This window comes from Rhododendron vialii, chromosome 2a (genome assembly GCF_030253575.1).
Source record: "Rhododendron vialii isolate Sample 1 chromosome 2a, ASM3025357v1".
NCBI lineage: Eukaryota > Viridiplantae > Streptophyta > Magnoliopsida > Ericales > Ericaceae > Rhododendron > Rhododendron vialii.
Genome location: NC_080558.1, coordinates 13,031,734 through 13,048,611, shown reverse-complemented (window position 1 = coordinate 13,048,611; position 16,878 = coordinate 13,031,734). Strand labels below are relative to the sequence as shown.

At 37.3% G+C, this 16,878-nt stretch overlaps 1 protein-coding gene across 6 annotated transcripts in view; it reads left to right on the top strand.

Annotated features, from left to right (window-relative positions):
* Positions 1–2,483: 2,483 nt before the first annotated feature.
* Positions 2,484–16,878, top strand: part of LOC131316870 (uncharacterized) — a 28,431-nt gene continuing 14,036 nt past the window's right edge. For 2 of the 6 annotated variants that reach the window (XM_058346364.1, XM_058346369.1), the window contains exons 1-9: positions 2,484–2,615; positions 2,999–3,275; positions 4,614–4,845; positions 6,379–6,458; positions 6,948–6,986; positions 8,511–8,529; positions 11,756–11,809; positions 16,138–16,265; positions 16,346–16,417. In XM_058346364.1, the coding sequence (XP_058202347.1) occupies positions 3,114–3,275; positions 4,614–4,845; positions 6,379–6,458; positions 6,948–6,986; positions 8,511–8,529; positions 11,756–11,809; positions 16,138–16,265; positions 16,346–16,417 (786 nt within the window). In that variant the 5' untranslated portion in view covers positions 2,484–2,615; positions 2,999–3,113. Of the gene's footprint in view, positions 2,626–2,998; positions 3,276–4,613; positions 4,846–6,378; positions 6,459–6,947; positions 6,987–8,510; positions 8,530–11,755; positions 11,810–16,137; positions 16,266–16,345; positions 16,418–16,878 lie in introns of all 6 variants that reach the window. The other 4 variants (XM_058346366.1, XM_058346365.1, XM_058346368.1 and 1 more) reach the window with 4 other exon arrangements.

The following is a 16,878-nucleotide window of genomic DNA, read 5'->3' as shown; positions in this document are numbered from 1 at the left end:
TCTTAGAAAAGCTGCTATCTCTTCTGGTGAGTTACCCACTTTATTTGCATTAATCAGAAAATCAATACCTCTTTTAGGTTTTTTTAAAGAGAGAGATACCTTCCTGGTAATCTGACAGCTAATTCTGTTACCACATAAAATATAAGGTATGTTCCTCCTTACTCGCAAGTATAAAATCAAGCCATTAATTGTATCCACTTTTAACAAATCATAATAGATAATCCAATTTTGTAGTTAACAATGAAAACCCAAAAGCATTCAACGCTAAAGACAATTCCAAATCATGCGAAAAATATGATTGAACTTGATCGTATTCAGAATTTCTCTCAAAAAACTGATTTGGAGCAAGAACAATTTAATCGTAATCAAACCATGTATCTGGGCCAAAATCAATTCTCATGAACGCATAAATAATAGTCATTAACGGGGCTTTCTAGTTTAAGAATTTAGCCGCTCATGGAGTGGAAAACATAAAGTAATGTAGCCTAGGCTCCATTGATAGTAAACAAACAGTTTCCAAAATATGTAGACATAATAAGGCTTTTTCTCCTCTTGCGTGGTGATGCTGCTTCGTGGTCTGTTCGTGACCCGAAACCCTCTCTATGCTTGCTACATAAACATGGTGGAGTAAGGCCCAAGACTTCATTTTGGAATATGAGGAAAAACATTTGTCCGGATTACCCGAACAGCACACATTGTCCGAACAACCAATCCTGAACTGCCACATCAGCTTTTCCTTTAAAATTGTCGTGTTGTAGCGGCAGCATCAGAAAGAGCAGGACTACGGTCACCGCATGCAATTCGCGGTGACCGTCCACTGCACGTGTATTGGAGCCCACTTTGGACCTCAAAAAAATATTCATAAATTTTAAAATAATATTTTATGAGACCCTGTAATAAATCAGTTCTAATGGATATCGGTGGATATGTTTTTTTAATTTGTAGGGACGAAACTGCAAAACTAAACAGTTTCGTTCTTACGAATTCCGAAAAACATACCTACCGATATCCGTTAGAGCCGATTTTTTACAGGGTCCCATAAAATATTATTTTAAAATGTATGAATATTTTTCTGCATCAGAAAGGGGATTTTGGTTTACTTAACCGTGCTTTGCTTGGTCACACATTTGGTGTTTTCTCTGCCTTCGACGACAAAGACGGGCAAGAGTAGTGCTATGTGTACATATGAGATTGTATATACAATGTACATACGATTTTTGTGGGGCTCACCTCGAGTTTCTCAAAGATGATTCAAATTGTTCATTATTTTTAAAATATTTTTTTATGAAATTCTGTAAAAAATCAGCTCAACCCGATATCGATAAAGATTTTTTCTGAATTTATAACAGCAAAATTGAACAATTAAGTAGTTAAAAAGGATATAATGTTGGCCTTTTTAAGAAAAGGTAAACAAAATTGCCCCCCTTAAAAAGGTAAACAAAATTGCCCCCCTTAAAGAGTTCTAGTCAAAATCCTTCCGATCCAAATCTTCTTATTTCAATTCACTTCACAAGACCCACCTGAATTAGCTCCTTTCCTTCTTGGGACCTGCAAAAGTGAGAGCATTGGGAATCCCGAGGGTTTTGGCCAAGTGATTGTGAAAAATCAATAAGTATTTCTCCACGAGGTCATATGTTCTATTCTCACAGTGACTAAACATTCCGAATCTTAGAACCACTTGGGGTTATGCCCAATTGTGACCCTTCAGAGCTCCGAAAATAGTCAAGATGCTCGCAAGTTAGCCCGGATATCTGGTTATAAAGAACAAAAAGTGAGAGCATTGGGCCATGAATTGTTCCGAATTATATACTACTAGAAATTGACACTTTCATAAATATAACTGTAAAGTTCAGACTACAAATGCCAGTGCTCATGAATATTTTCCCATGTGACACGGTTGGTCGATCGGGACTAGTGTTGTAAATGAACCAAGTAGCTTGCAAACTCAGCTTATTTAGTAAATGAGTTAATCTTGTGTTCGAGTTTTTGGCCCATTTAGTAGTAAAGAAACGAGCCAAATTGTTCGACAAAAGTTCGGTTCGTTAAGGAAGATTCGACTCGATTAAAGAGGTTTGGTTAATAAATTACTAAGAGTATCTACAATGGCATAATCAAATGTAATAGGTTTCTAAAGTTAATAATGTTGCTGCAAAATATCTCTCACAATGCTATAATCAAACTTAACAATCTCCTTAGAAATAATTAAATTTTAGGCTTTGGATAATTAAAACTAGCAACCTTTTGCCAATAATCAAATATAGTGAATCCCTCATATTCTCAATCAAATACACTCATTATTACACAAAAATGTTATCCCTTCTCCTTTTTTCTCTTTCTCTCACTCTCAACAATGTTTTCTAAAAAATACTTTACTAAAAAACTAGTATTTTTTAAGAAAAACTGTATTTTTAAATTTGGGACAACACCGCAGGGTCAATCATAGAAACTTTTAAAATTCTCTGGTGTCAATCTTTTATATCTTAAAGTTGTAGGGTTGAATATTGTGAAGCTAAGAATACATGTATATTTGTCAGTACAGTACCACCCCAAAATCTTTATCTTGAATCGAACAAAGCCGGTAGCAGCTCCGGCGACGATTGGCGGCTCCGGCGACTGTAAGAACAAGTGCCCAATCTCTCTCACTCTCTCTCTCTCTCTCTCTCTCTCTCTCTCTCTATGGAGCATATGGCCACAATGATCTCTAGGTTTTTTGATGCGTCCTTCTATGGGACCTGATGTGAGAGACTGAACAGCTTTAGGAAGTCTGTAAATCGCCTTGGAATGTGGATGCCTACTTATGGTTACTGTTTAGGGCTTTCTTTCACCTCTTTTTTGTGTTTGGGCCACCGTTTCTTTGTTTGTTTGTTTCTTGATTTTGTCAAAAAAAAAAAAGTTGTGCCGGGGAGGGGTATGGTTGAGAACTGTGGCTCCATGTATCTTTTTCTTTTGGCCCATCGTTTACTCGGCATGTTGACATTTCGTTTAATCGGCATTGCAGTTGTATTGTGCGAGCAGTAATTTCAACGTCACAGGCCACGAATTGGAGCTCATTTCCCATGAAATAAGCTGCCAAAATTCAGCGTTATAGTATCTGGAAAAGCTGGCATGAGTGCATGGCATGCCATCATTTGTCAAATTATGTCATTCACTCGTTTTCCAGGAGTCTTTCTTTCCATGGGAGGAACTTTTTAATGATTCAAAGGGCTGGAAACTTGTGCAATCTTGTGAGACTGAGGCCTTATGGGACTCGTCCGCGAGCCATATGTTTTAACAAGGTAGTACTCTAGCAATCTTGTGCAAATGGTAGAAAGCAATTGCTTTTTGTGACAGTATTTGTCATCCTTGAGGTAGCGGCTTGTGAAATCAGGCTATCAGGCCACTAGAATTCACTGATTTCACCTATTGTGTTGCATTTTTAATGCTGAATAAGAAATAAAGAGAATTTTTGTGTGACTGCTACATTGGGTAATGAGGGAGGTCAGTGTCGTTGCTTGTTATTGCTGAAAGCATGGATTTAACCACCAACCCCCCACCCCCCCCCAAAAAAAAAAAAAAAAAAAGAGCAAAACACACACACACACACACAAACCCCATGTGTGTGTGGGGTTTGCTAGCTAGCTCTGGTATGGTTTTCATGTTTCTTGTGTCAGCCAAGTTGTATGGATTCTATGGAGAACTTCAAAGAATATATGTGCTTCCCCACCCTCATTTGTTTGCTAAGTCTCTTACCTGGAATACCTTGTGTTTCTCACAATATATGGGAAAAGAAATTCCAAGGGTTCAACCCCCTTGTGCGAATGATATGGAGAGGAATCAAAACTTGAGAGTTTTTGACGACTTTCACTTTAATCTGGACACTGTTGAGATTCTCCTCTATTCTTTTTGGTAGCTGACGGAAGAATTTGCTCATATAGCCCATTTACTCCTTTGACTTTTGGATGTTAATGGAGAGCAGGCAATGAGAAAATTTAGCCGCAGTTTTGAGATTTCCCAACCATGGCGGTGGCACTTTACTAGGAAGGCATTAGACACCTTTATACAGATTTAGATTCTGATGCTCTTGGTGTCAACACTATTATTAAATCCTGATGACGTCGACCCCTTTTTTTAATGGATCCTGAATGTGTGGACCACCGATCACCTCTCATAATGTGAGGCAATTCTACATCATTTCTTCCCATCGTCTTATTTTCCATTGTGTATTTTTCGTATATTTGACAGTCATAAGAGATGAATCATCATTTCACATGGAAATACATTCTCATAATTGACAGGCATAAGCGATTAATTGTCGATGCACTTGTACAATCTTTTCTGGTCTTATAGAAAATAACTCAAAGTGAAGGCAGCAGATTGGACTCAAGCTTTTCCTGTGAATTAAAGAGAAAAATGGCTTAGTGATGATCTGTGCCGTAGCTAATGTATTATGATATATTGTATCACATGGACGTATCACGTATGTGGAAATATAGTACAATACAAAATGTCGAAAGTATAGACACACATGTTGCCTTTGAACCGATAGGATTGAGTTTTGCACTTTGATTGAGGTTACTGTTCGACAGGCTTAGTATGTTTTTATCTGACTATCCAATCTGGTGCTTGTCTATCAGGATTCCTGCAAATTCTCTGGTAGTTTGGACTCGGATTTATTTGGAGTTCCTTTCAGAAAATATTCAACAAATCAGGAGATATCTACTGAAACTGAAGGAACAAACTGTGAAAACACAATTTCTGACTCCGTTAAGACTGTTGAAAAATCAAGCAATCTTGATTCTTCAAATGGTAGAGTTATGCTTATTGATGGCACATCGGTCATTTATAGAGCTTACTTCAGGCTTCTTGGTACATCACGCAACCTTGCCTATTTTGTGTTTTCGCATATTTAAAGTGTTAAGCTGTGTAATACTATTAGGTTGGCGGTCTTGATGTATCCGCAAGTAATGTTGTATTAATATCTTCATGGAATGAGTTTTAGTCCTTGGTTGTGCATGGTAGGTACTTCATGAAGAAATAATCCTCTCTAATATCTCCCGTTTTTAGACGATTCTGTAAGGATAAACATACCTAGTTCAGAAGGCAATAATGAACTTAGGAGAAGTAATATTCTCTTTCACTTGTAAATGAGACCATTTGAAATTTGGTTGATGCAAACTTATTCAGGCTATTGAGTATTGACCATCAACTTGATTTTTGTTTTGGTCTTACCAAGTTATGTACCATCAACTTTGATGAAAACAGCTGCAGGCTGGTGTAGAGCAGTTTTCTATTGGAAGATGATGCCAAGAAAGTCCAAACAACAAAGAAATATGATAACATGACTAGTAGCTCTTTTTGGGGCAAATGTAATAAGTTCGAGATGTTTTGATGATAACATAATGCTGTATACCTCAAAATGAAAAAGTAGTACATCTTCCATCCTTAGTGGCTGAATTAGTACCGTCCCGAGCTGTACCGAACTGAAGCACACTGATCCTTAAATCTTGATCAATTAGGGTCGGTTACATGAATCCATTGTCTCCATTGAGTTTTGCGAGGGCACCATGTTCCATGGTATCCAAGAAACCTAGGTTTTTTGAACTAGAGCCTCCAAATTCAAGTTTGGTCTACCCCTCCCCTTAGTGCCTACCATCTACCATATCCATATCACTTGACACTCCTCCTAACTACCGCATCGATGGTCTATGATAGACATGTACAAACCACCTTAATCTATTCTCTCTCATTTTATTTGCTATCGGTGTCGGTGCCACCCCTATCGTCCCACAAAAGTTTTCTTTTCTAATTCTATTTTGCAAAGTTTTACCACACATTTATCGCAACATTCTTATTCAGTTACTCTCATCTTAGTATTATGTTGTTTCTTAGTGGCTGAATTAGTACTTTACTAAAAAGGTATGGATGCAAAAAGTTCTTGCTTCTCTTTTGTTCTAGTGATTGACCAGACACTAAGCGATGCACAGGTCTCCGAATTTGCTGGTGAACACTATTTTGTTAACTAGTCTATGATTTGATATTCATCCAGTATGATTTACATGAGATGATTCCTACCTTACTCATTTCCCCCACCTCCGAGATAGGTTCCAAGGTACTCAAATTGAAAAAAAATATGTAAAAAGTGGAAGTAAATACTTTTGATACTTGACAGTTACTAGTAGTAAGAGAATTTTCACATTGCTGTGAAGGAAGCATAATGGATTTGTCAATTGCCTATTTGGTAATCTAGAGATGCATATAGGGATCAGAAACCACTTGTTCTGTCTCAGCATTCAACATAGTATACATTGACATTGTGTCTATAACTTTGTCCGTTTATCTCGTTACATCCTAACTAATTCAGTTGCTAATGGTTGTTCCATTATGTTGCATTCTGAGTAGCAAAGTTGCACCATGGTCATCTATCAAACGCTGATGGCAATGGAGATTGGGTCTTAACTATATCTACTGCTTTGTCTCTTGTAAGTCGTGTTTATGTTTGTTCGTTCTTCTACTATCTAGTAACCCATTCTTGCAGTAAGTATACAGAGCAATAAAATGCACCACAACTCTATATGGATATCTTAAGGAGAAATAAGCTTGCATTATTTTCTACTTTTGTGGTTGAATGGAGACTTGATGGCACCTCATTGAGTAACTTGAGCTTCTTAGAAATTGTTCAAAAAAAAAATTGCCTCTTAGAAACAGGACTAACTGAATAATGTAATGAATTGTGCCGCTGGCTTCTAAGTTCAAACTCAAGTTTTATTTCTCTCACAACTAGGGTAATTTTGTGCAAGAAAATAATTGTAATTCCTAACTCTGCCAATTGCCTTCGCTTTTGGTAAGCTAAAATACGTTCATCAATGAACAACTATCTATAAAGAATTGAGGCACACCTCACGAAACAGAATATTAGTGTAATTTTTTGGGGCATTTTAAGGTATTTCTCATTTGTGTTGTTCTTGCAGATAATTGATGTCCTGGAGTTTACTCCTTCACATGTTGCGGTACGTATCTATGCCAACAAGTGTCTTTCTCTTGAAATACAGAAATGCCACACTTATGCACCATCTGTGCTTTTTATCGTTTCACTTTCCTATGCTGTTATTACTATCGTTGTTTTAGTTTTCGATTACTATTGGTTGGCATGGCCTTGTTATGAACTTTTTTTGGGTACTATTCCTGTTATGACAATTGGATGGAGAGATTGACTTAGCTGGGCATCTCCAGCTACATTTCTAGTTGAAGGATTTAAACTCAAGCTCTTTTTATTTTACCCCATTTGGAGATAATGCTGAAGCAGCTAGTCTATATTTTCTGCATAAGAGAGATGGTTTTCAAAACTTGTGATTTTTTCATAATTCTTCATTTACGTATCTACGTTTTTTCAAAAATGAAAAGGAAGATAATTTTTTGATGTACTCTTTTTTTCTTTGTCCATCTTCTTTTGATTGTTGCCTAGATGGGAGCTCTGGGTGCATTGACAATTCTCTTCAATAGTATTTCAAATGCTTGGGACTTTGAATTTACCAATTGTTGTAAAAACTTAAGTTGTTAGGAAATGGGCCCAACAATGTATATCAAGCTATCCACCTTCCCTCATATTTTCCAATACCCTCCCTCACGTGCGAGACAACTTGCATGTCGAGATGCACACATCCTTTCAGAGACCGAAACATATTGTAAAGGGGAGAAGAAGAATGCAAACAAGCAACAAATGTAAATGGAGAGACTTGAACCTAAGACCTTCCAAAAACAAAAGCCCTAATTCATACTAAGTTACCAATTGTCCCAAAAGCTTAAGCTGTTACAAAATGGACTCAAACAATGAATATGATATGAAGCTATCCAACAACAACCACCTGGTCATCCGGTGGGTAGATTGATTAATAGGGCTTGGTCTTATGAATATCTGATTGTTTCTCCACTAATTACCAGAATGATCTCCTTTGTCTATTTTTTTATTTTTTATTTTTAACTTTCTCCACTTTGCTCCCGCAATACGTCAAGTGAGGGCCATATGTGCAATTTCCATCAGAATGATAACGATGCTTTTGATTGGACTTAGTTCATGCAGAAGTCATAAAATTAAGGGAAAGATCGATGAACTTCATAGTTGAAACTAGGAGGACCAATATTCTCAAAAGATAATTACAAGAACAGCTCGTGTAACTTACCCATTACAAGTGTTATGAGGCATAAATAGGGTATTTCTTTATCCTTAGTCCTCTGTTTGTTCCTCTTCTCTCCTTGTTTTTTTTTCCTTGTTTTATAAATAAAACATTCTATAACCTGAATGAGCAGTTTATATGGTTTATGTTTGTAGTAGTAATTTACATAATCACCATTGGAAATATGAACTTTCAAATTTCTGGTATTCTTGTAATTGCTCTTTCTGATTCAAAAAGCCATTTCGTTTATTCTTTCTTTTTTCCTCTTTTTTTAATCATCAGAAACTTACTATTTATAGTGCAACTGTTGATGTTGCTTCTGTTTGATTCTTTTTTTTTTTGTGTGTGTTTCTTGTGCAGGTGGTGTTTGACCATGATGGTAAGACTTAATTAGCTTGTGAGTATTGGCATCTTCTATTTCTACTTCAATTACCAATGAGTACTTGCATCTATTTTTTTGATCTTCAATAAGCTTCAACAGAATGATCCTGTTCATGAGTGACCTTATTTGAAGGGGAAGTCTTTCCAGTTATGATGGGACTCATTGTCATTTGTTTATATCTATGGATCTCTTTTCCAGAAACATGTTAGTTCCTAAGTCTCATAAAAACCGTTAAACATCTGTGTACGGCATTCACCCTGCCAAATTCTCATTCCTTGGAACCTTTACTCTGTGGCTGTCCTTTTTTTTTTTTTTTTTTAATTGGCTGGAGTGGTCAAGGAAATACCCTAGTTAAAAGGGAAATAATCTAGTTAAAAAGGAAATACCCTAGTTGATGGGACAGCTGTTAATAAAATCCGTTCAACTATCGAATTGATCACAAAACCACAGAAGGTGGAAAACCGCTCCAGAAGAGAAGAGCAAATAGTTAATGAAGAATGGTAATTTAGGAAGATAAAGAATGAGGGCCAAAACCCTAACTCAAATGTCACACTTAATCTCAAATTCTCAATAACTCATTCCCCCATAACCTAATACGTGTGGTCTATATGCAAGACAATTACCATAATTCAGAAAGATAAATTAGAAATAGGATTCTAACAAATATAAACTCCCTAAATAGAAAAGGTACAGAATAATAATAATATCCTGACAAATCTAAACATCCTAAATAGCATAGTATACTCAAATACAAATACAACTTGTCCATATAAACCATATCTAGACAGGATCTTTTTATTGCCAAGAATCTTCAAAGTTTTCTTTCCATTCCCCATCATTAGTCACATAGAAACTGCAAAATATCATCTTCTTATCTTAATGGAACGAATGGTTGGCTGAATCCTGTTTAATCTAGTTTTGCTCAATGAAGATGGTTAGGCAATTGTAGTCTTTTGTGGGAGAGACAGCTTTCTTTCTTTTATCTTTTTGATAACCAGGCGTCTGGGCAAGCTTACGGGCACCTTGACTAATCCTGGGGGACCATCAGGGCCGGCCCTGATTTTTTGAAGGCCTAAAGCGCATCTTAAAATGAGGCCCTAGTTCTTTGGACAAAATAAATTTCATCATAGATGGCTAATATAAAATAAAAAGATTAAACATTGTATTATAGCTTCGTAATTTACCTAAAACAAGTTTTTTAGAAATTTTACACCATTATAAAAATATGAATCAAACATGATGAAATAGCGTACATACACTGCGTTTTCTTTAACGAATATTCTGAATAATTTTTTTTTTTATCAAAGTTTGTTGAGTGAAAATAAATTATTTTGATTTATAATTATTTTCGTCAATAGATTTAATTTGTGAATTTGACATTAGAAGTTAAAAGTAAATTAAAATTAAAACAACTTATTAGCCTCCAGGAAAAGGCTTTGCATCCATCACTAAGAAAAAACAAATAGTTTGGCCAAAAAAAAGGCTCCTGGGACCCGAACAAGGGACCTTTGGGTGTAAAACCTTTGCACTCACCACTAGGCTAGAAGTGAATCCATGTTGAAAAACGGAGACTTTAATATATAATATATAGTTGTGATTTATGTAAAACGAGGCCCTGTTTTTGCATAAAAGCCGGAGGCCTAAAGCGGCCGCACCTCAGGCTTCACCTCAGGGCCGGCCCTGGGGACCATAAACCCATCATCCACTAGTGGGGGCCCCACTTAAAGCCGGCACAAATGCTCCGCATGAACTGACCCCAAAGGAGTTGATAGCATCTGAGAGGTTTCAAACCGAGATCTTATGAGGGAGCAAACCCCTAAGTCTCAGGCCTTGACCACCAAGCCCCCCCTTGGGGTTGGCAAACACAGCTTTTGAAAAACCTTTTCTATTGTGTTTTCTGGAACTCAAAAGCCATGGAACAAAATGAAACGATGTTTTGGGGCAGCCTGTGATTTCTGCTGAGGTCCTGATTTTTGAGAAAAAATATTCCGATTATAGCTTTCAAGTTGTAGCTCATATAACTACTAGTAGAACTCCTTTTCATAGCAGTCATCAGGAGTCATGATGGACGCTGTCCTTCTCAATTTGTCGAATACTGGTTCAACAACAAACTGCAGGTGCTCCCACAGAGTAGTGAAAATGATTTGTACTAGGAATACTTGTTTAACAACAAACTGTAGGTGCTCCACTCTCAACTAAAGCTAATATAAATTCATGCGGACGTAAATGGCTGATTATTCTTTCTAACCTTATTTATTTGGGGTCAAGTGCCTTCATTCACTCGTTCCCAGTTCCGCATCTCACGTGCAAGAGATGCAAAATGGGTTGCAGAGAGGGTGTTGAATAGCTTGATAGTGTATTGTTGGGCCTAATAAAGGGTGAGAATTTTTTTTTTTGCTCAGCGAAAGACAGTAGTGTTAGTTGTAGTTAGCAAGTCTAATGCATGGGAGTACATGGTGCCTACCACTCCACTTGCAAGAAAGGGTGCGACTTCCTCCTTATGTTGTCAAACCTGCGGCCTGCCTCCCTTCTTTACCCTCTTCGTTGAAATCAAACTTAAACTCTGTTCCTTTGGTTATTAATTTTATTGAGTTAAGTTACGCACCAATACATTGTGCATTCTATGATGGGCTGTGATGCATAACCATAGTTTGTACCAAATACCAATTGGGAGGATTTATTGCAGTTTTCTTGTGAGCTTGCTTGTTTTGGTCTTTTTAGGATGACATTGAGTGTTTCTTTGCATATTATCCCTTGTTATCTATTGGATTTCTAAACGGAGTCCCATGGTACTTATTCCATGTTTAGGTTAGTGATTACTAGTATTTCTGAGTCTTCGAACCATTTTAGGTACTTTATGAGTTAGATGCCTTCATATTATTTTTCCAAGAATGATCCTTGTACTGTTTAAGCAGATTCACGAGACTTTTTATTATTTTAGTAGTTAGATGCCTTTTCATATTAGTCTTTATAAGAATGATCCTTGTATTATTAAAGTAGATTTGCGAGACTTTTTAGGATGGCTGTGATGTCAAAGCTCGACTAGATGCTTATTAATTTCATGGTAGCCATAAGATTTTTTTGCATTCGCGTAGGTTGAATAACATTGGTACCAACACTAATCTTCCACTTTGTAATCAATGGCAAGCAATTGCTAATTATTGGGTTTCGTTTATGATGATGTTTAGGCAATATTTTGATAAAACAAAACTTGTCTTTACAGGAATTCCATTCGGTCATACGTCTGTTTCGTCCAAACAAAGTTTTGTGGGAAAAGGTATGTTGTTTGAGTGCCTGTATTGTGTAATAAACTTGAACTGTGGGCTCGAGTAAACGAAAGATGGATCTAAAGATAATTTTTTTTACACGGGAAGTTACGAACTTAAGAGTGCTCCTTGCGAGGATAAAGGGATGTAGATTTCTTGGTGCATAAGTCCTATTTGCCTTGTATCTTGGCTGGCTTATTTAGGACTGTGCGATTTCTGTTGAGGTAGAACATGTTTCCGTCCTTCAAAGATGTAATGCACTTCTCCCTTGTTGTTCTGATGATTGGGAACAAGAATAGAGAAAAATTGGACTAAACAAAAAATGATGATATGGCTCCAAATATCCTCTGAATAATCGTTATGACTCTAGATGCTTTCCTGTTGATACAGTATGCACATTCAAACCATTATGCTACTGAAGTGTCATTTCTGGGATACTTACTTGAGCATCGACTGCAACAGCAGTTTATGCATTCCTGTCTAAAAATGGGTATTTTGAATTTCCAATTTTTTCGTGCTTTTGTTAAGAAATTTGACGAAATGGGATAAATTGATTCATATAGCTGACCCTGTGTGATTGGGACAAAGGCTTGTTGAGTTGATTTGGATGCGCAGTTTTGGACTCAGTAGATTATGGCTGGCCCTGGGCATAGGCCCACCAAGCCGCAGCCTAGGGTCCTCACTTTTGGGCCCAAAAATAGGGCTCCAAAGTAAGAGAAGTATTACATATGATATGCAGCACAATTCTACACTAGGGCCTCTGTGGCCGTAGGAAGGCTGCATTGGTACCCTAAGGTTGAACCTTCTTGTATCTGTTTTTGAGTCCGAAGCAATTTTTCACACGAGCCATTTCATGTTATAAATGCTGTTTTAAAGTTTCAAATTCGAAACCACTGCTCCAACTGGTTGACTTGTCAAGTATCTTGAAGAGGGGTGTGTGTGTGTAGATATATTAAACTTACAGATTTCAATTACTCCACCATACTACAGTTTGTATGCTTTTTAATTTTTTTTTTCTTGATTTGTATTACGGTATCTTCCTTTTACAAGATTTATTTAGCTAATAAATCAAAAAATACCTTAGTTCTTAAATTATTTTTTAAAGTATTTCGAAAATTGGTTAAAAGAAATTCATAAGCCCCCCTATTATAAGCCTCCAATTGTTGTATCACGGAGCTTGAACATGGAAAAGATGTATAATCTAAGATGCAAAACACATGTTCACAAACTTATGGCCTCTACATGAAACAGATGCATAGTCCAAGAAGGCATAAGGGCACCTAGAAACTGTGATTTTGTCAATCTGATAATGGCTTAAGAACACCTCACATTTTTTGGTAGGATTTGCGTCAATCTAGCGTTAGTGGCTCAAGTATGTGTATTGAGGATAGAGGGCCCCCATCTTGTAGTTTTGCCTATAGCCCCATGAATCTCAGTGTCAGCCCTCTGTAGATATGGCCCATATGGGTTTTTTCCTTGTTCTTGCTGGAACATCGACATAGTGTTTCCTTCCCTTTTCTGTGTTCAGTTTTGTTTCAAATTTATTTTCCTTCTTCCCCTGCGAATTATATTGGCACGTACGGGGTTCCATCTAGAATGCATTCCATTTCTGATATAGTAAAGCAACAGTGTATGTACGCTTGTGCAGTGTGCTGCATGGTTTGGCCATTTGACTCAACATCAAAAGTTACACTGGTGTATGCTATTTAGTTGATAGTTATATGTATGTCTGCTTCTTTTTGTTCTCTTTTGTTTGTGGGGTCACAGGTGGTGGTGGTGGGGTTAAATTATGTCCTATGATATTGCTTTCATCCGAATCACCTTATTTCTTGTCTGTGACATTAGTAAATGCATTGTTCATCGTTGTAGGTTAGCTATTTTTTTCTTTTACCCGTAAAGAACTTGTTTGGCACTTCATTCCTGCCTTCTTATGTCTGATTGGTTGAATATAATGGAAGTCATTATAGTCATTGGGTTTAATGTAATCCTTCCTTCCCTTTTTTCTGTTTAGGAAAATGTGCCATAATGTTTGATGCAAACCCTGATGTACTAAATACTAAATACAAATCCCGTGATTGTTTTAACATCTGAACTCTGCACATTAACCTCATGCCACGAAACAGAACTCGGTCATGCTATTAAAAAGGTTCCAATCTAATCGCAGAACATTTACTGGGAGAAATAAATATGCCCAATTGTCCCCTATACCATTGTAATTGGTGAGATTGCCCGAGTTTAGCATGAGCTAACTGTTCTCTTTACATGTTCATATTGTACTGACAATCATTTGCTGCATGTGAGAATATGTTTGACTTGCTGGATGGCGGAGTTTTGACTTCCAAATATGAAGGAAGATTGGACATTTGTGAATCGGAAAAGCTATTGGGACCGACGGCTGCGCGGGGCCCACTATGGGTCCCGCATGGAAAATCCAAGCCGTTTAATAATTTAAAAAAAAAAAAAAACCGAATGCACCCCGTGAAAAATTAGCTCAATTTGATATGTGTAGGTGTACGATCCAATCTTCCCATTTCTCATTAAGATTGAAAAATGGGAAGATTGGATCCAGCACCTACACATAGCTGATTTTTCGCGGGTGCGCTTGAATTTTTTCCTTAAAGTTATTGAATGGCTCGAATTTTTGATTTTCCGTGCGGTACCCGTAGTGGGCCCTGTGCGGGCGTCAGTCCACCGTCGGTCCCAACAGTAGACTTCTTTGTGAATATGGCAAAAGTTTATTATCGCCATGGGGTCTAATATATTCTTTCCTTCTCTTCTTGCAATTAAGGAAAATGTGCCATAGTGTTTGATGCAATCCCTGATGTACTAAATAGTAAATGAAAATCAGGGATTGTTTTAACTTTTAACATCTAAATTCTGCACAATAAACTCATGCCACGAAACAGAACTCATTTTGGTTCTTGATATCAGAAAAGTTTCCTATCTAATTGTACAAGTTAGAGAACATTTAGTGGGAGAAAATATGCCCAATTATCATGAGGAAGACTGGACATTTGTGAATCCCCTATTGTCAGTATTTATTCCCATTTTGTCATACGTACTCCACCAAGGGAAATGATATAGCTTGCAAAATGATATTGCTTGTATATGTTTATGTTATTTTTTTATATTCTAACTACATTAATGCTCTCTCGGCGCTCCCAACCTTTGAATCTCACACTTGATTAGTCAGAAGATTTTGTAGCTTCAAACAATTCTTGCTTTAGGAAAAACCCAAACATGTAGAGCCTTGTCTAGGTTATGTTTTAACGGTGGTTACTGACTGGCTGAACTCACCAGTTATCTTGCTGGTTACTGTTTGGTAGGCACGTAGGGTCCGGTTTTGAGCCCCAAAGACTGGAAATTCAACCCAACCTAAGCTATTAAATCTAGCTTTCTGTTCTTCTGACTTCTTTATTAAGGCAAAAAACTAGAAGAGAGACGAATTGCACGGTAACAAATATTAATTAATCGTACTATGTCTAGCAAAATCAAGACATGCTGCTTCCAGCGGTATCTATGGGGAGGTGGGTTGGCAGCTGGGGCTGGCTGCAGGTGATTAAGGTTGTTCATTGTTGATCTTAGTAAATGAGTGTTTGGGTGATGTTATTTCGTGGCATCCCTCTCAGGGAAAATTCATCCGTGCTCCTAGGCACGCCCCATCACCTCCATCTAGCCACATAGTTCTCCGGGTCCTACCACTAGACACATGAGTCCAATGCAAATGTGTGGCTAGATGGAGGATTTCTGTCATGCCTCAGGAACTGGATAATTCACGTGCTGGTTTTAATAATTTAATTACTGTAAATGTCTGCTGAGATGCTTTCTACCATCCACTTCTCTCTAGCCTACATGTGCCCGCATCCGTGTCTGTGTTCACAGGCATAAATGTCTGCTTTCCTATGTGAGAGTGTAGCACATGCTCGGATTTGTGCAGTACATATCTTTTGTAATAGTATACTTTTGTCATATCTGCATTAGTTATTTTCGTAAGACAAATCACAAGATTTCCACTTAAGCTCCTGCTAGTGCCATATGTGAGTGTGCACTTGCCAACAGTGGAGTCATGACAACTTTGCTCTTGGTCTGGATACTATGGATATCTGAATTCAAATGGGAATCTTCTATAGATATTGACAACCAAAGTGAAGACATCTTACCAGTCCTTTTATTGTGGTTTTGGAAGTTCTCTTTTCTGGTGTGTGGGTGTTAGAAGTTCTAAGACTCCATCATTGTCCTCTCGGGGTGTCTGTTTCAGTATGTTGCAGATGAAAATTTGAAGGTTTAGTTCCTCTTTATGTATTTGTGGCTCTAACACTCTGTCTTGAATCTCGTGAAGGCCTAAACTTTCGTCATACTCTCTACCCTTCATACAAGAGCCACCGCCCTCCTACTCCTGATACCATAGTTCAGGGACTTCAATACTTTAAAGCATCTATTAAAGCTATGTCCATTAAAGTAATTGAGGTAACTAGCTTTGAAGCACACATTTTCTGATCAGTTGACTAAGGTATGGTTGGAGGAGGCAATTTGAACTTCAATTTAAGCAGGTGCCAGGGGTTGAAGCTGATGATGTCATTGGTACATTGGCCGTAAGGAGTGTCAATGCTGGGTTCAAGGTATTTCCTCAAGCTATATTACTGGTACCAGAAAATAACTTGTTATCTATTTGGACATAGTTCTTTGGAAATAAGCACTGTCTACTGTTTCATGATTCAACTTGAATTTTTATCTTTTGTTGTTGTAAGATTTATATAAACCGGCTAATAGAGGATCTGAGAAAAATTTGACTCAGTTGTTTGCTACTGAGATGGTGAGTGAGACACTGAATCTACCATTCCAACTATCATGGATGCCATGTATCAAAGAATGTGCAACCTTTTACTGTTTAAGAAAGGGAATAAATAGTAGAGTTAGAAAGCACGATAGAGCTGTTATTGTGCAGGTCTTTTATAAAAAAACTTGTTTGGTGATATCCAACTACCAGATTTTATAATGCTAAACCTTATACAACTTTTTGGTGAAAAAGAATGTGTGGATAAAATGTAATCCTTCCCTCTAGTTTTAAGAAGTTTATCGT